Source organism: Synchiropus splendidus, chromosome 1 (genome assembly GCF_027744825.2).
Source record: "Synchiropus splendidus isolate RoL2022-P1 chromosome 1, RoL_Sspl_1.0, whole genome shotgun sequence".
Taxonomy (NCBI): Eukaryota; Metazoa; Chordata; class Actinopteri; order Syngnathiformes; family Callionymidae; genus Synchiropus; species Synchiropus splendidus.
The window spans coordinates 17540068-17558902 of NC_071334.1; the positions used below are offsets into that span (position 1 = coordinate 17540068).

The 18835-nt window shown below is 41.0% G+C and overlaps 2 protein-coding genes across 4 annotated transcripts in view; one reads left to right on the forward strand and one right to left on the reverse strand.

The window, feature by feature from the left end:
• The window catches only part of palld (palladin, cytoskeletal associated protein), a 43085-nt gene extending 32405 nt beyond the window's left edge, over positions 1 to 10680 (reverse strand). For all 3 annotated transcript variants that reach the window (XM_053876572.1, XM_053876592.1, XM_053876582.1), the window contains exons 1-2: positions 10666 to 10680; positions 7975 to 8916 (exon numbers count right to left, since the gene is read on the reverse strand). In XM_053876572.1, coding sequence (XP_053732547.1) covers positions 7975 to 8915 — 941 coding nt within the window. In that variant the 5' untranslated portion in view covers position 8916; positions 10666 to 10680. The remainder of the gene's footprint in view (positions 1 to 7974; positions 8917 to 10665) is intronic.
• A 1713-nt stretch (positions 10681 to 12393) lies between these two features.
• On the forward strand, positions 12394 to 18776 carry anapc4 (anaphase promoting complex subunit 4). The gene is made up of 28 exons (XM_053877595.1): positions 12394 to 12633; positions 13234 to 13349; positions 13430 to 13535; positions 13607 to 13739; positions 13827 to 13901; positions 13993 to 14019; positions 14094 to 14138; positions 14210 to 14294; positions 14755 to 14862; positions 14954 to 15124; positions 15193 to 15257; positions 15459 to 15501; positions 15613 to 15689; positions 15775 to 15875; positions 15943 to 15994; positions 16063 to 16118; positions 16182 to 16228; positions 16539 to 16595; positions 16659 to 16715; positions 16793 to 16886; positions 16958 to 17055; positions 17154 to 17215; positions 17292 to 17330; positions 17406 to 17507; positions 17580 to 17657; positions 17736 to 17900; positions 18204 to 18327; positions 18409 to 18776. Exons 2-28 carry the CDS (start codon positions 13242 to 13244, stop codon positions 18619 to 18621), a joined length of 2388 nt encoding a protein of 795 aa, XP_053733570.1. The 5' UTR covers positions 12394 to 12633; positions 13234 to 13241; the 3' UTR covers positions 18622 to 18776.
• The last annotated feature ends 59 nt before the right edge of the window (positions 18777 to 18835 follow it).

The window sequence follows — 18835 nt, forward strand, 5'->3', positions numbered from 1 at the left end:
ACAAAAAAAAAACTGCTATCGATATTCTGTGTGCCAGATTGTCAACTTTTGTCCGGCGCGAGTTTGAAGTGGTGAAATTTCACACAAATGTCCAAAGAATCATTTTGGGATTCACAACTCCTGGGCCCGGTCCCATAAGTGGATCTGGGATATTTACTTGAGGTCCAAACTGCATTTTCTAAATTTTCATAAGAGGGTATGATGAGTCCCCGATCCATACCAGGAAACAAACACTGTCCTGATGTAAAGTGACTGAAAAGTGACATTATGAGATAAGAAAACAGAAGCTTTTAAGGTAAAGAAAAGTCAAAAATGAATAAAGATCTGGGGTTGAAAAACTACATTTTTACAGTCAAAATTGGAGATAAGAATTCACCAATGTGAGCCAAAACTAATGATGCAAAAATAATTAAATTATTTTCCTAAACAAATCTGAAACAATTTTAAAAAATTGGTCAAAATTAAATAGTTGCTGTACAATTTTGGCATGAAAATGTAGAGAAAAAAGAATAGAGAAAAGTTTGAGAAGACAGTAAAGTACCCAGTCAACATGAAATATCATCAGTCAGGTAGAGGTAAGTGAAGAATGAGGTGCTAGCCACACACAAAGTAAAAAAAAAAGTTTCAAATACTCTTTCATTACTACATAATTGTTCCCACGAGAAGCTTGCATTACAAATGCATGACGGGCGCGGATGCGTTTTCTGGATCTCCAGTGTCTCCTGATATTTCGGGATCATCTCGGGACAGAAACCACGGTCTATAATTCACTGAACGTATAATTCCAGTAGCCTACTCGGCAGCTGAAGGCTAATGTGTCCAGTGAGCCATAATTTATTAGCTGAGATCAGACAAAACACGCTCAAACTCTGAAATCTAATGCTGCAGACTTAGCTGTACACAAGCTGTCAGGAGCATCAGTACAGCCTCGAAGGCAACAAGGATTTATGCACTAGTGATGAATCCAAATGGGGAGAGAATAAGAAGCCAGGAGTGAGGTCTTAAGTTTCAATGTGTCAAAGCAGCGCTAACACATTATGAAGTCACTAGTTTGTGGGAAATCGGACGTGAATGCAGGATTCCTACTTGACCTCTAGTCTGCTCTTGAAACTAGCGTCTCCATCCAGCTCTGGCTTTCACACCATAGAGAGCAATTTCCATGTCATTCTCCTGAGCTTGTTGGACCAACTCTGGCATATGAAGAGAAGAGAAGCACAAAGGCATGAGTGAATTGGACGTAGCATCAAACGCAGCTCCTTGGCTGCCTTACAAGAATGCAACATGCAGAAATGTCTCCTCCAAAAGCTGATTAGCGTAAGCTCAACCAACCGCCTCAGCCTTATTGAGGATGATAAATGGACGAGTGTCGTCTCGTAGGTGAGCGCAGGAATCTTTCCCACTTCTCATTACGGTAATATGAGCTGTTTTGATCTGGTTGAAAGCATTTGGTTGGACAACGTGAGGGTTGATGGACTTGGTCGACGGTAATGTGTGTGCCCCGCTTGAATTAAGATTTATAGTTTTCTGGGCCGATCCTGCTATTGAACTTGTCTTACATTACCGTCCTCCCGCTGAGCTTGACTGCCGCCTTTGTCCACGAATGGACATGCTTCATATTAAATCTGGTATTCGGCTCCTTCAACGGTCAGCCATCCACTTATATAACTCCTTAAGAATGTAATTACCCTGCTCTTGAATTCCACTCTTGCTTTTGTTGCAAGGTAAGCTTGCCATTGCACTGAAGTCTCTTCAGCCACATACTGTCGGAGGCTTGGCTAACTCTAGTTATGATGTCAACGCCAGGATGTACTGTTTCCTAAGACTTAAAAGCCAATTGAAAGCCATAAACTCCAGTAGGTCTCGGGTTGGCTTTCAGGCCTGATGCCAGGAACCCGAGTGCCTTTGGACACTCGCAGTCACTATCAAGGCTCAGCTCATTGTGCATCTTTGTCAAATCTATGGTCCGGGGGCCAAATCCAGCCCGTCAGGTCATTTAAGTGACCCAGAAGAACATATAGATGATTTAATTTCAATTCAATACAATGTTAATTTAAAGTAATAATGGCACACAAAGTTCAAGTCTTTCAAGTATAAATGTAAAACTATTTATCTGGAAACAGCCAAAAGAAACACAGGAGATCTCCTCTCCTGTGTTTCGCGGTGGTGTTTCAAGGCGGAAACCAGTGTGTTGAGAGAGTATAGTTTACTGTATGTTTTTAGACAGGAGCCACAGAAACGCTGCTCTTTGCCGTTGGAATTAAACTCCAAGAGCAGAACAGGTAGTAAATTCAATGTTTCTTGTAAAAAGAAAACATGAAGTTGAAATACAAATAATATTCTAAAAAATGACAAATAATTGTCATTTAGTTCTCTTCATGACAAAAAAAAAAAACAGAAATCACAAGTTCTGAAAATGAAAACAGGATGTGTTTCCTCAAAGTGAGGCAAACTGCACTATTACCATATTGTTTTTGAGTGAGTGTGGTAGCAAAGGAAATAGCTAACAGCATTTTAGAGATGGTAAAGGGAAGTAGTCACCCTAAGAAATATCCACATATATAATGCAGGAATGTGAATGCCAAGGAGGATTAGCAGCCACAATGGAAAAAGATGAGCAGCGCCACCATCTCCTTTTGCTTGCAGCACTGCAGTTTGGTTAGATCAGATGGCGTTTATTAGTCCCACAGTGATGTGCTCTCCCCACATCCGGTCTGAGAAAACAGGAAAACAAGCTGTTCGTCTGTTTCAGCGCCTAAGTCATATTCTTTCTGTTACTCACTGTAGACATTACAAATCAAACAAAAAAAAAATAAAAATGTGTTCAAGGTTTATTAAAGAAGTCCCTTGCGTGACTTTAGAAAGTTCTGTCGAGAAAGGAGACTGAAATCTGCTCAACTGACTGAACAGGCCGTGAGTGAGGGCCAGCCCTGTGTGGAGGAGGTGATGGAGAGGAGAGAGATATTATGAGCACATTATGAACCACTTCCCACCCTCTCTGATGAACTGTGGCAGATGGACCTTAAGTCAGAGACTCATCGCCTTCAGGAGCAAGACTTCTGCTGCTTCTTTGTGCCAACAGCGATAAGATAACAGCCCATAACTGTCGTCAGATGAGCTCATAGTTTACTGCTCTACACTTCAGACAGCACGAGGCTTAATTGTGTACTGTCACTGGTCTAATAGCTAAAACAAATGCTAATATTTACAAAAGTATGTGCCATTCGTACTGCAACACCTTTTGTAATGCGTCATGATGAATATATTCCTTCACATGATGACAAATTAAGTGTTAGCTTCTCTTACACGCCTTCCATGTCTCTACAACCAGAGAAATATATGGCCGCAGCACGGTTGCTCTGAAAACACAACGATTTGTCCAACATGAAGAAGAGCAGAGGGCTGCATGGTCATCGGGAAGGCTTCACTGAAAAACCCTCACATACTCATGACGATAGGAAAGTTTTCAAATGCGAGCACGTACACTTGACCCACAAGAAAAATAGAATCTGTCCATGCCTCTGTTTAAGTGTTATCGGAAGTTCGAGATATAAGAGGAATCGAGAGGAATATGCCTTCTGATCTGGAAAAGTCAGTAGGCCAGACAAACCTTTGGAAAAACCATGAGGTAATTCGATCCATTGCCTGGACACACAAACAGGCCGCAACCTGGACCTGGGCCAGAAGCTCCTTGGTCAGCACCATAAGTTTTCTGAAGGAACAAGCTGAAACCTTCTCGAGGGCCTGCCCGCTTTGATAAAGGGATGACTGTCGAAGCTTAAAATTTAAAAAGTGTCTCTTCAACAATTTAATTTCTCGCTTTATATCCATTGTGGATTCATCTCGGGGGTCGGACTGGTCGTCTTTCTGCATGGAGTTTGCATCTTCGCCCAGTGTGCGAGTGGGTTTTCTGCCTCCCACAACCAAAAAGCATGCTTATTTGGGGGTTCAGGTTAATTGAGCACTCTAAATTGGCGTGAAAAGGTGTGAATGTGTGAGCGAATGGTTGTTTGTCTATATGTGTGTTGCCCTGTGATGATGCAACTTGTCCCCTGCCTATCGCCTGTTGTTGTTAAGATTGGCACAGCTCCCCCGTGACCCTCCTCTGTAGGACATAGTGGAATAAAAGATGCATGAATGCATATACTGGCAGCAACTTTAATGAGGTGCACGAGTCTGTTCACATGGCCAATATTTCATTCTAGTAATGAGTTATTGTTATGAGAGCTTTTGCTATAGCTAAAAATGATTGTAAAAAGTTATGTGTCACTAAAGCTAACTCTGGATGTCATTTGACAATTGGATGCGGGTTTTGTTGGGGAAACTGCGCTATTCACTGCACATTGTTTAGCTACATTTTTGTACTCTGCATGTTACAGGTCATAGCCAGGGGAAACAGGAAAAGTCTCACCTTGTTAGGTGTAACTTCACACTGTGTCTTCAAGAGAGGAGCGTCTGGGGACACAGTCGACGCTGTAGACACTCCAGCTCCATCCGTCAGCACCGCCATTAACAGAGGAATGAGAAATACCGCTAACACGTGTCCATGTGCATGCTGATTTATTGACGTAGGACGGATTTCTAATGCAGACAGCAATAAACCCAGGGAAATGTCTGCCTGCTCAACTCATATAAAACCTGAACAAACTCACATGTACTCAGTATTTTGACACGGCAAAGTATCTACTTTATATTGGCCAGAGAAATATGCAGACAATTGTGGAGGAAAAAAAAAGGTTTCACCTTCTGAAATGTTTTCATGTGTCAGGAATGCTGCAGTGAGAAAGCCCTCATGTCGTATTAATTTTAAAATGTGCGCCCCACGGTGCACATTCCAGACTTCCCCATTAATTGGAGCTTAAATGAAAAAAAATGACATCATGTTGGCTAAAAAGAAAAAGTCGGTATAAAAATACCAGTCCCTTTCCCTCCTTCTTAGCCTCTCCCGCTAAGATCAAATGAGCCCAGGAGGGAAAATTTCAAATTATGGCCTGCTTGAAAGCCAAAACTGTCAGCATAGCAAGTGGGCTACGTCATAAGTCAGCAACGGGTCACCTGCACTGACCTTATTCCAGATAGTTGATCCAAGTGGAGGAGGAAGAGCTACTGTATCCATCTGTGTACACAACCACACAGCAAGAGGCACATCCCATAAAATTCATATAAAAACTGGAAATAAATTCAAAATTCATTATCAGAAATATTTGGATGTAATAAATATGTCCAAAATACACGAAACAAAGTGTTACTCAGGTATGACAGCCAGCCCATTAGAAGGGCCGCCAGAAAACAAACAATCCGATTCAACCAAGATTTATACAGCGTGTCTTCTAAATAACCTGCAACCATCTAGTAAGACTGTGGAAGTAAACAAAACAGCTGCTCTGGATCATTTCTTGCATGGTTTTCTGCTCTGCGGAGACCCTACTCTGTCTTCACTGTTCCTGCCCACTTCTCTTCATTGACTAAAACTGCTCTCTCAGTCCTCAGGTTGTGTGATGACAAGATGCAGTATATAGCACCACCTTTGACGCCAAACTCCAAAAGCAGTTCTACTGAGGTGTAAGTGTGATCTCAGAACGAAGTAATGCACAATGTGGTTCGAAGAACAATGTAACACACACTCATACCAGTGATGCATTTAACACACTGTTGTGTGAAACTCCATGAAGACGGACTGAAGAATACCAGGCCCTCAGAACTGTAACACTCTTACAACCAAGACAAATTGTGGCGTACCACAAAAAACCTCGCCCAGTGCACAACCACCAAGAATGTCACTGGCCGTGCAGAAAAACTATACGCAGCTCAGCACAAGTATGACGATGAGTAGGTGAGCGCATGTTGGATTGAAGAGTTCAGAAAAGACACAACTACTAAGTATACACAACTATACAAGAGACAACCCCTACTTACTAAAACAACTTTGCAAGGTGACATTTTCAGAGAAGACCATTTACACCGATCATCGGATAATCTGTGCCTGACATGGTTTTTGTTCCCTCCATGGAGAAAAAGTGAACTTCAACTCATTTGAAATTTGCTCTATATACTTTGATATATATATATATATATATATATATATATATATATATATATATATATATATATATATATATATATATATATATATATATATATATATATATATATGTCAGATGCATTATGTCAGATGGAAAAAAAAATATTATATATATATATTAAAAAAAAAATTCCATCTGACATAATGCGCCAGCTATAACTTAACTCGTATGTTTGTTTTTGTTGAAAATTATTGCAACACACCTGTAGTGTAGATAACAAATATGCGATTTGCTGCCACCTCGTGTTTCAAATCAACATCGCAACTGACACTCGAACACCCGTCATTGAGAAATCAAAACTAAACATTGAAACAGTCATTTCACTGATGAAAGTCTCCTCTTGCTGTCGTACAATATTGGACCTGCCAGTGTGTCTGGGTTCTCTAGTTTCCGCCTGGTTAAACATGCCACAGTCTAACTTCATATAGCCCAAGAAGGTGTCCGGAGATAGAGAGCCTGTTGACTAAAAACGCCTTGTCATTGCATTGCCTGCATTCCTGAGCCTGGCTCCTGTTGGCCTGAGGACTATTTATACAGATGCAGGAGAGGCCCCTCGCTCCTGCCATGGGGAGCTGACAGCAGCCTGGCCTGAGTCAATGGCTCAAATCGCACTCGCTGTTTTTCACGCTGATGTGTTACACATTATCCCAACAGTGAAAGGATTATGAAGAAAGTCCCATGTTAATAAAGGGAGTGCCTTTTCCAACTGGCTGATTTAAAAATGCATATCAGTAACTGACCATTACAAATTAACCATTTAAACCATCTATTTCCTGACCAGTGCAAAGTGCGGATCAGGGCCCTCATGCAGCCTTTTGCCTCTATTTATGTGCCTATTATGTGCTTATATTCATTTTTATTAGGCATTACTATCTCAATTCCACTATGTTTAATAAATAAAATAATAAAAATAAAAATACATAATTTTTTAAGTTTTATTTTGAGTGAATTGTATAACAATGTAGCTTAACACATTAAATTGTATTGTCCTTCAAAATAAATTAGAAAAGTAGTTAGCCTTGCATATAATATAATTTTACATTTTTGGATGGGTATTAATATGTATATTGTCAATTATCCAGTGCTTAGTCCTGTTCAGGGTTGCGGGGAGAGCAGGAGCCTATCCCAGAAGTCATTGGGCGAGAGGCTGGAACACATCCTGGACAGGTCGCCGGTCCATCGCACACACACACACACACACACACACACACACACACACACACACACACACACACACACACACACACACACACACACACACACACACACACACACACACACACACACACACACACACACATCGGGGGCAATTTTAGAGTTTCCAATTCACCTAGTGAGCATGTCTTTGGGAGGAAATCTGTGGAGAAGACCCACGCAGGGGGAGACCCACACAGGGAGACCATGCAAACTCCACGCAGAAAGGTCCTGCTGGATTCAAACCCTGAACCTTCTTGCTAAGAGAATACTCCTTTTGATATCTGATATCATTGTTCAAGTCATGAAGTTGAATATTTCTCTGATGAACTAGCTTTGAACATTCATCTTGTAATTTCAAAACATCAGCTTGATAACGATTGGCAGCCTTGTGAATAACACGTTTCATTGTAGTATGACAAAATTATCATTTGCTTCCAACATCCTCAATAGACCAACCTGCATGATGCTCAACTTGTACTTTACATTCACAGAATATTAAAAAAATTCAACATTTGAACTTGATGCCGACATAGTGAGGATAACTTCAATAAATTAATAAGCAGTCCATTAACCCACGCATTTCCACAGAGAGAGGTGGCACTAGTGCGTTTTAGTGGTGACAAATAAACTATATTAATCCATAAAAAGAAACTTTGCGTTTCATTAGAATAGATTTAGAACAGATGTCACACAGTACCTGACGAGGGGTTGGGGGTTTCCGCTCACTCTGCATTCCAGACGAATGGGGGATCCTTCTGCAACTTCCTGACTCTTCAGCTTCTGGAGAAAACATGGACGTGACAAGGGTCCAGATGAAGTTGCGGCTCCAGACTGGTGGAACCTAGCAAGACCTGCGACTGCACTATCAGACAGGGCTCCAGCGTATGCTTGGTTGTTCTGTGTTTGCTCCTTCTGGCTGGTGGACAGCGAGGTGTCGGCGGCCGAACCTTGAGGGGCAGGACGCTGACTCCTAGGAGACAGATAGCCACTATCAGGAGACGACGAGTCCTCCTCCACCTGTTGCTCCACCCGAGCAGAACTCTTGAGGATGGATGAGAGCTCCTCAATGAATGTGGCGGCGCGGCTACAAAACTCTGTGGCTGATGGTGCTCGATCGTTTAGCTCCAGGCCGCCATGAAGCAGCCGAGGTTTGTCCTGCTTGTAAACTGGCATTTGCTTGGGGCTGCTGGCTTTCTCATCCGGTTTGCTGAGTGAAGGATTCACAACAGAAGGAACTTTATTGGCTGTGCTGTCTTCAGACAACTGGGCTTTGGTCGACTGAGGTGGGCTTGACGTGGGGTTTTCAGTCTGCTTGGGCGAAGGAAGAAGGGATGGTTGGAGGACCTGCTCCTGGGAAGTTAGACTGAAGGATCCTGGATCTTCAAATTCACATGTTTCTCCAAAGGCCTCCCGGGCCAGATCCAGACTCAGATGAATCTCCTCCGCGCTCAAGAAGGCAGTAAGATCTGCAAAGTCCCCCTCTCCAGAATCCAGCTCTGGCCTAGAATCAATGTACAGTTCACCATCCGAGGATGCCTCGGAAAACACACCTCCATCCCCCTCAGAGGCACCACTTCCTGCTGGGTCCTTCTGCAGCAGAGAGATGGGGAGCTGCTGATTCCAGCTCCCGTCCTGCATCCTAAAACACACAATGTTCATCAAGCAACTATTAACAAACATTACAACAACAATGAGGGGTCACATGTTCTTGCATCCTTTGTTGCTCTCATGACAGCTGGTGGGTATTAGCAAAGGACCGATGAGGTGGCAACATGACTGACATCACTTGTTTTTTGTTTTTGTTTTTTTTATGAAGTACGGACACAATTCAGAAGTTACTTTCCAAAACATTTAATACATTTCTGGGATGATTAAGATTATCATGAGTAAACACAGGCAAACTTATTACCACCATTTTAAATACTCTCTTTCATTGAAATGTGTGTATCAGTCATGCTCCTTTTGGCTAATAGAGAGTCGGGGGACAAACCACGACAGGTCACCAGTCCATCATGGGTCACATGTCCAGAACACCACTCACACTCAGCCATGAATCATTCGCTGTTTTGTGTTGTAGGAGGAGACTTCTAATCATAAGGTTATCACAAAGCCATTATAGAAAGGCCCCAGCCTTGCAACAAAAAATGGCCATAAAAATCGTCTTATTCTGATCCTGATTCAAGCAGGAATTAAACCTGTGATCTTCTTGGTCTGAGGATGCAGCACTGATGACAATTACATGAAGAAGATGTTTTTTCAGCCAATGAATACACAAGTTGAGTTGATGGTTCACTTGAATTTAAAACCTGCAAACTGTACTTTTGTTTCACTTCAATAATTGTTCTGTTGCCAGGTTTTTGGGGCAACACTGTCAGCGGCAATATGATGCAGAAAACAAAGGGTTTCATCATGTCACCGATGATGCAGTCCAGATTCTTCTTCCTGATTTTCCTGGTTGAACAATATACCAACATGCTACATTTTTTGGGCAGGAATTGCTGCACCACTTAACAATGATGTGAGGAAAAAGAGCTGTTCCTAACCTTTACCAATATCAAGTATGAAAATCCTGAACTCAAGCGCAACCCTCCATCTCCAGCATCAACAGAGCACCACATGATACCGACATCATCTGTCTTAAGTCGTGTTGCATGTCGTGAAATCTGTAGTGAGGCTGCACGAATGACGCGCTACTAGGCGCCTCACGGCGTCCTGAAGACCAGCTGTTGTTATTTATAATCCCCAGGGCTATGTTTCACAGCCGCGCTCCACCCAACCCACTAGGAAGCGCAGAGAGGAAGCCATCGTTTCCATCAGACGGACAGGTATATATTCATGTACACCTTTATAAACACGACCTATCTTCAGGCGAGAGGGTAACTAATCCCCTCTGAACGCTCCAGTGGCTGAGGAGAATTATATCAACAGAGGACTAATTAAAATTGAATGTGGATGACTTTCCAAAACAGGCAGTGAGAGACAGAGAAGTGCCACTGCCATCGGGGCAAATTTCCATTCTGTCACTATACATTCTATCTACAGCAATTCGTCCATGAAGCACCATTAATCCTGATTGTAGACAACCAGGATTTGTAATTGTATAGTCGTAAAGATAAGATGCATGAATATAACCATTTATTATTATTTAATACTGTTCAGGATTACAATTCAAAACACTAGATTCTATTGATTCACGATAGAGATCATCAATCTAACAATGCAATGTTACACACGACAAAGGAAAAACTCACCTCTATACCGTCTTGTAATCCAAATTATTGGCCTTTCTTTCCAGATTTGTTTTATGGCCTGTGTGAATATGAGCCCAAAAGAAGCGTCTCTTTCCAGAAGAGCAGCTTTATTGGCTAGAAAGACAGGAGGAACTCACAGGTTCAGGGTCCAATTGACTACTGCCTCTGCAGTGGCCTGGTGTCCCATCTGTCCCAGTCTCTAACTGCTCACACTGTGGGCTATATTTGGCCCCTGGCTCAAGTTTCACAGCTTGAATGCTGATGAGAAGAGAGAGTGCTAAAGTAGTGTACGAAGGCAGAGGGTAGTGAGTACAAACATTTTTATAGATATGGATTTTTCAGCAAACCATTTAAAAAGAACTGTTGTGTTCATGATAAGTTTAAGCAACATATTAAGGCAGGTCCAGCATTTGCAGTGGTCCTGTGACATCAGGTGAAACAGGCATGTAACATGATTGACAATCTACAGTGAACAAAGAATAGGACATATACCATAATAATAGAAGGGGTTGGTCGTCTAGATATCACTGTCAATTACGACACGGTGAGTTGTCAGTGTTCCAAATGACTTCAGCCCGGTCGCCCTACTGACCCCAGACCACCCACTAATCCGTTTCATCTTTTCACTGAAGATAGGCCTGGTGTCAATAACAGAAAACTGATACTAACGTCATCATAGTGTCTCACAACATTTTCATATCAGAGAGGTAAAAAGGGGAATACACGATCGGTCACATTGGATACGGATTACAGCTGATCTGTAGTGCTAAAATTGCTGAATTTTACATGAATAAATACAAATTAACCCTCTGAGGAAACTGACATCACTTATGGTAATGTGACCCAAAGAAAGAGGGAAATGTAATTTTAAAGAAGTAATTACTTGATAATCAGTGTCCCCACATGAATAACTTATGAATAAACATTCATCAAAACACAGAATTTTTGGCTGAGAGTTACAGCAGCACACATCCTGACATGGTCTATTTGTAGGCCACTATCACATTTTGTGCTCTCCCAGCTATTCTGGTTCTTCATGGATGGACTGATAAAGTTGAAGTGGGGTGTAAGCACTGAAAGGAATTTCTGTGATTACAAGTCTATTTTTGACCCAAAATATATATATATATCCACTGGATCATGGCGTCTAACAGCATGCTGTCAAATATATTTAATAATTATTTTATACAAATGTGGTTTGTGGTTAGCTATCATTTAAATATAACTGAATTGTTCAGTGGCTATCTCTAAGCACCATGATCTAATGTCTATGAATATTACTGGGACATTTCCAGACACACCAGCTGACTGAAGGACTGCGTCACGTATTGTGTTTAATATGGCACGTGTTCGGTGCTGAACTCTGAAGCACTGTACATATGGATGTAGGAGTAAATAAGAAAATAACAGAAGTATTTTTTTATCAGTTTAAATGTATTTCAATTTATCATCCTTTTTTTCCTGATTGCTTATTTGCACACCACATTTAAGTCCTCTGAAAATTTGCCAGTAGCTCCTCTTAGATACTTAATAATAATCATTCCTTTTTTCAGGTCTACTGTTTGTGTTAATGGTCATGTGCCATATTTCACCATCAGATTTTGAGTATGTATTAGTTTTGTTTGTATTTTCTTTTAAATGTTTTGAAGCCTGAGTTGTAGAGGTGATACGGAAATGATTATCGTTTCATTGTCTTTATGGTTAACAGTAGTGATAGAGGCTTAAACAATGAAAAATGATCATGTTGCTGAAGTTAAAAAAAAAATACTGTGACGAGCATCAATTTCAAGTTTCAATCATTTGGCGGGGTTAACAATCGCGTTTTTAGCAAATGTGTCACTTCCCGACTGCCGTAGCTCCAACGTGATTGGTTGAGAAAACATGATGGCGCTTCTTCTTCTCAATTAAAAATACAGCTCTAAAAGGTATATCTGTGGTCAAGGACACAATATTAGCACAAATTTACTCATTTCGTTTCAATAAGCGTATGTAGCTGTTATTCGCCGACTGACTGGGTGAGAGTGTATCGTGTTAACGGAGTTATGTTGACGTGCTAACATAACTGCTGCCAGACCGTTGGACGTTCCACGTAAATATCGTTCAAGGTAAGAATTTTGACACTTCACCCTTTGAGCAGTGAAGTACCCAACTCTGGCATCGTTGGTTTGTTTACAATGTAACAGGTCTTAAGCAGTATAGCTGTCAAAACGGAGTGCTCTGCTTCAACCTGAAGCGAGTTTAGACGCAAAGAGGGTTGTTTTCAATGTATTTATTAAGACCTGCTCATTATGGGTGTGTGTTTATAATACATGGAACAATACTACATTGTATTGTAGTAGCAGTCGCCCGATCCTGACATTCCTCAGGACCAATGGTTGTCCTAGATGTATCGACTGACCGATGTGACTTGGGAGGATGATCAAGTAGGTATGGTGGAGGAGGCAGACTAGCTATGGCAACCACTTTGGCAAAACGTCTTCAGTCATATTTATTCAGCTTCATATTAAGCTTACTAAACTGAAGTTTAGGGAACATGCTGTTAAGCCATGTGTGTTATGGACGTTCCAAATGACTTTTTTTTAGTACGAGTTGTAGCTGCTACACATGCGTATTGTAACACAGACGTGGGAAATACTGAGGTGTGTGTGTTTTTACAAAAACATCAAGACAAAGATTTCACTAGTGTTTTTCTGTCTCCTGTATAGCCAAGATCATGCCTGCATTTCGCCAAGTCGGGGAGAAGCAGCTCCCAAACCCTGTACTGTGCATGGCATGGTCCCCCAAACGAGATCTTATTGCACTGGCCAACACGTCGGGCGAAGTACGTTCATTTGATTAACTACTTTTCTTATGGTTTGATTCATGTTTCTCTTTTTTTTTTTTTTTTTTTTTTTTTTGCAGTTGCTTCTGCATCGTTTGGTCAGCTTTCAGAGAGTCTGGAGTCTTCCACCCAGTGAATGTACTGGCAAGGAAATCACCTCGCTGGCCTGGAGGCCAGATGGCAAAAGTACAGTTTGAGTACAATTTAATTAGAGTTCTAATTTAATTATTAACTAATGCATTGTTTTTCTCTCATAGTACTTGCTTTCAGCCTTAAAGATACTAAGCAAGTAGTACTGTGTGGCATTGAGAAAGCCGAGATCCTCCATGTCTTTCCATTACAAGGTTCAGTGACTTGCATGCACTGGATGGAAGTAACTGAAGAGAACAGGTAATGAAAATGCTACTTTGATATTTAATTGAAAAAGAGAAATTATATTTATATATCATACATTGATTGTGTTTTTCTGTATTTTAGTGCTTTGAGCTCCTTTTACAACTCAGAGGATGAATCCAAACACTTCCTTCCTAAGTTACCAACACTTCCCAAGAGGTGAGAAGCTCTGAATGTGAACATAATCAATGTCTTTCTTCAGTGGAAACAAATCTGTTTACTTATAAACATTTCCCCAAATTGTTCTCAGCTACAGCACAACATCAAAGCTTTTCAGGTGAGACACTATTTGTGTGGCTCATTTTGTCTGTTTTCAGAAATGTGTGGTTGAAAGTCTCATTCTTTTTTCAGTGAGGAAAAGTCTGATGAGATCATGAATCTGCTGGGAGAAGTCAGGTCACTGTTACTTTGATTTTATCTGATTCAACAAGATGAAATGTTGATTTAATGTCCCTATTTGTTTTCAGACTAAACATACTTGTTCTAGGTGGAGATGAGGGATTTTTAGAGTTGTACGCTTATGGGATGTACAAGATCGCCTCTGTAACTGTGGTAATTACTCTCTTATATGTCCTCCAAAGTTTTTATGTTCACATGTGACATACCTCTACTGTAGCTAAAATATCATTGTTTAAATGCATAATTGTGTGTGTCAAATTCCTACCGCATTTTTATGAATATAATAATATCTATGAACTCTGTAGAGCCTACTGTATGTAGTAGAGTCTATTGTTACTTTTATTTGTGCTTTTTTATTTTCACTTGAGAGCAAAATCCAAGAAGAAATAAGACTCAAATACTCATAACAGGTGTATCTAACTACAGAATACATTGATTTGGTTTTTCTAAAAAATCCACCACATTGGACAGAAATACAATTACTGAATATTTTTTTCAGGACTGCTGTTATGAATGTAACACAAGTCAAGCATTTCAGTCAAACAAAGGTCTATGAGTCTGAACTACCATTCTGCAAATTTGTCCATGATTGCATTTCGACACTCCTACCCAGGTGACAGGAACAATTCGTAACTTGAGTTTGTCCACCGACCTTCACTCCCTGTCACTCATCACTGAGGTCAAACATGCCGATCAGAGTGCTGAGGTCTGCCATGTTCAGGTGTGACAAATTTCCTTTTTTATCTGCTTTTAATCCTCTAGCTTTCTGGATGTTAACCAGTTTACTTTTCACATCTGCCCTGACTATGCAGTTGGACACAAGTCTGCTGTCTGACTGCCTGCCAGAGGTCACAAGGATGGCACGCAAGTTTACGCACATATCTACACTCCTACAGTACTTGCATCTATCGCTCACCTGCATGTGCGAAGCCTGGGACGACATTCTTACCCAGATGGATCTGCGTCTCACCACGTTTGTGCAGGTTGACTGATCAGTTGACTCTCATCTTAGAGAGAAGAGAAAAATACTGATCTGTCTGAATCATTTCAGGAGAAAAATACAAACTCTCAAGTACAGGATGAATTTCTGGAGCTTTTACTTTGGGGACAGTACAGGTGAGGAAACTTAATATTGCATCAGCTTTCAGTATCCTGTAGGTGGCGCTGATATACATTTATTTTATTGCTTTTGTTTTAATCAAGTGACAGACAACAAGTTTTATATTCTGAATTCTATCTATCTAACTGGAAATTTCAGTATTGTTAACTACAATATACATAATATTTGCCTTTATCTTCTCATTCCCTTTCCCATAGTGTTGAACTTCAAAGTCTCCTGATAAACCAGCTGACAGTCAAGGTGAGCGAGGCATTGTGAAATAATGGAGCTGGCATTTCACATCACTCCACCACATCTATTGAAAGTGGTATCATGTTTTGGGTTTGTGTTTCATTTTTTTTTTTTTCAAAGGGGCTGAAGAAGCTTGGCCAGTCCATTGAGTCATCCTACTCCAGTATCCAGAAGCTTGTGATCAGTCATCTGCAGAGGTATTCCCGTCCTGCCCAATGACTCTTCAATTTTGTCTGACTGCTTCTTAATTCTGAATCACTGTCATTGTTTTGCGGGCTGCAGTGGCTCCGAGGCCCTGCTCTACCATCTCACTGAGGTTAAAGGCATGGCCCTCTGGAGGCAAAAGTTTGAGCCTCTTGGTCTGGAGGCAGAAGCACTTGAAAGTATGTTCCACTAGTTTATACATCCACAATGTAATTGGTATGAGATATAAGAGTTTTGTGTTTTCAGGTGCAATCTCAGCAGTTGGGTCCTTTTCCTTGAAAACGAATGAGCTTCTACAGTAAGTTTCTGCACATTCCCTTATCAAATGTTTGCTTTTAATCACACGTCTATCATAACCTTCTTCAGGGTGATTGACAAAAGCATGAAAAACTTCAAAGCCTTTTTCAGATGGTTGTATGTAGGTGAGGCGCTCATTTTTTAAGGAAAACATTTCAAGATAAATTAACTTCCTTTTGTCTCCACAGCCATGCTGAGAATGAGTGATGAGCATGTACCATCCGAACTCAACAAGGTAACTCAATTAAAAACGTTATTTTTGATGAAATATTGAAGTGACTCCAAATTGTCTACAGTTGTGTATGGGTGCAGTTGTCTGCCCTGTGACGGGTTGGTAACCTATCCAGCGTTGCCTGTCTTGCCTCCTGCCCCAAGTAATCCCACAGCAACGCCCTAGTCAAAGAATGTTCCATCTCACTGACAGTGAATTGTAAAGTAGTTCAGTTTAGTTGCACCAATCCTCAACTGTTTGTATAAATCTGTAACGTGCAGTATTTCAGAGCAACTGTCATATTTCCTCCATGTCCGTCGTTGTCCTCCCTCAGATGACCCAGAAGGACATATCGTTCGTGGCTGACTTCCTGTCTGAGCATTTCAGTGAGGTAAGTAGAAAATATCTATAAAGTTTAAATCATACAACTGATGAATTATTTCTTGTGAGGCAGAACGAAGATCTCTTCGATCGTAAAGGGAAATACTTTAATGTAGAAAGAGTTGGCCAGGTGAGATCCCAGACCATGAAATGTCACCAGATGTCCACTTTGCGTGATTTTAAACAGTCCCATTTATGCTTTCTCAGTACTTGAAGGATGAAGAAGAGGAGCTGGTCTCTCCACCCAGCACTCATGGTAACCAATGGTTGAAGTTTTTACAGGAGAGCAAACACTTGAAGGGTGAGCGGAAATCTCATAATTCTGACTATTGACCTTGAGCTGTTAAAAACCTGCGTTTGTGTATCTTTTAGACAGCCCGCTGCTGTTTCCATCACACCCACAAAAATCTCTGCATTTTGTGAAAAGGATGATGGAAAATGTGATCGAGCTTTGTCTGCAGAAACCCTCAGTGAGTTTATATTGAGGTCATACTACTAAATTGAAGTTCCTTTATTGCTATACCCCCTTATGTCACTTTTGTTGCTGTTTTGCTTAATTTTCACCCAGGAAGTCATTGGGAGCTCTGTGAGGCAGGCTGAAGTACTGCCACTATATTCTTTACCTGAGAGGTAAGATTACATAGTAAGTAAATAGCATGACTTTGTGATGAACCTTTGTTTACTTCATCAATTTGTTCCTTTTCAGTCCGGAAAACTCCCCTCAGCATTGCAAACTCCCGTGCTTGTATGTGAAAATACGACACCACGTTCTTCTGTTGCTTCTTTAAGACAGAACATTGAAAAATGTTGTCCCACACAGGTGGAATGACAAGAAGGCCAAAATGCACTATGCTGTTTTCTGCATGCCGGATATATCGCCACGTAAAATCTACATCCTGCGTAAAGGAACAGATCCAAACAGGTTTATTTCTGTGTGCTCCTCATATGATGTATTTGTTTGAGCTTCTCTAAGAATGTTGCTCTTTTTTTTCAGACACATCTCCAACAGCGTCATGTCCATTGATCTGAGCCACCATCTTGACAGTGAAGACAGCGATGAGGCTGAACCCCAGTTAGTCCACTTGAGCCCTTGCATTAGTTTTTGCTGAAGATTCTGCCATTCTGACTTATGTAACGTCTCCTTCCGCAGGCCTAATTGTGTTTACAGTTGCCTGGATGCGTGTTTCTATGACGACGAAATGTTGACTGTCGTCCTCCAAAGGACGGAGGAGGAGAACAGGCGGGTCCTGGCCCAGATTTCTCTTGCCTCCACCCTCAGCTCTGAAACTGGATTCAGCTGGAAGCCCAAAACTCGGTTTGTGTCAGAGCATTTTGTTGTAGAGAATAAATCGCAACAGCATTGTTTGTGAATGTTGGCAAATTGCAGTGTGGTTGGTAGTGGGAGTGTCGCTGCTATAATAATGTTGTCTGATCAGTTTTCAGTAAACACACCACATGCTCATGCACAACCGTCCTATGATGTGTATGAAAATGTGAAAAAATTGGGCTTATGTTCAAATGAACTCTACTCTATGTTGTATTGTTATATTGTGTTGTATTTTGTCGCCTTAATGTGATGTAATATTATCATTACATAATACATTGGGTGTATTTTCAGTCTTGACCAGCAGGGCGGCGACATACCTTGTCAGGGTTTGGTGCTTGGAAATCAGTGGAGGGAATTGGAAAATATGAAGGCCCAGTTTGTAGCCGTCAATGGAATCCGCAAAGTGGCATGCATTGTAAGTATTAATGAAAAAAAGAGTGAAGCTGCTGCAATTGGTTTCTATTGTTGATCCTGAATTTTTATGCTATGTTCACAGCTGAGCTCCAATTTGAGGCACATTCGTGTTTTTGAGATGGATGTTGAAGATGAGGAAGACGAGGGAGCAGAGTCCCATAATGCCAGCACTGATCAGGATGGGTTTGAAACTTCCATGACCTGCGAGGGGCAGGACAATGGGGACAGTGAGGAGCATAAAGGTGAAACTTCTCAGAGTACAGAACTGGAAGCGGATGTGGCTGCGGAACTATGAAAAATAAATTTTGGTTAGTGACATTGTATTTTTCTTATCTTGGTTCCCTTTCTGGATTTGCTCTTGCTGAAGAGAAATTCCCTAGCAGAACATTTATGTCTAACCGATGTCTCTCTTCAAACATAAATTGAGACAACATCACTTCTGGAGAATAAACATTTGCCTATGACATTTAGACTGAAGTTTCCACTCCTTTCTTTTTAGAAATTGTTGG

Excerpts from the sequence above, each read along its gene's own strand:
- anapc4 (XM_053877595.1), top strand. The coding sequence starts at position 13,242 with ATGCCTGCATTTCGCCAAGTCGGGGAGAAGCAGCTCCCAAACCCTGTA. Across the intron at positions 15,690-15,774 it reads GTGATCAGTCATCTGCAGAG|TGGCTCCGAGGCCCTGCTCT; the intron begins GTATTCCCGTCC and ends TGCGGGCTGCAG. Across the intron at positions 15,995-16,062 it reads AAAACGAATGAGCTTCTACA|GGTGATTGACAAAAGCATGA; the intron begins GTAAGTTTCTGC and ends AACCTTCTTCAG.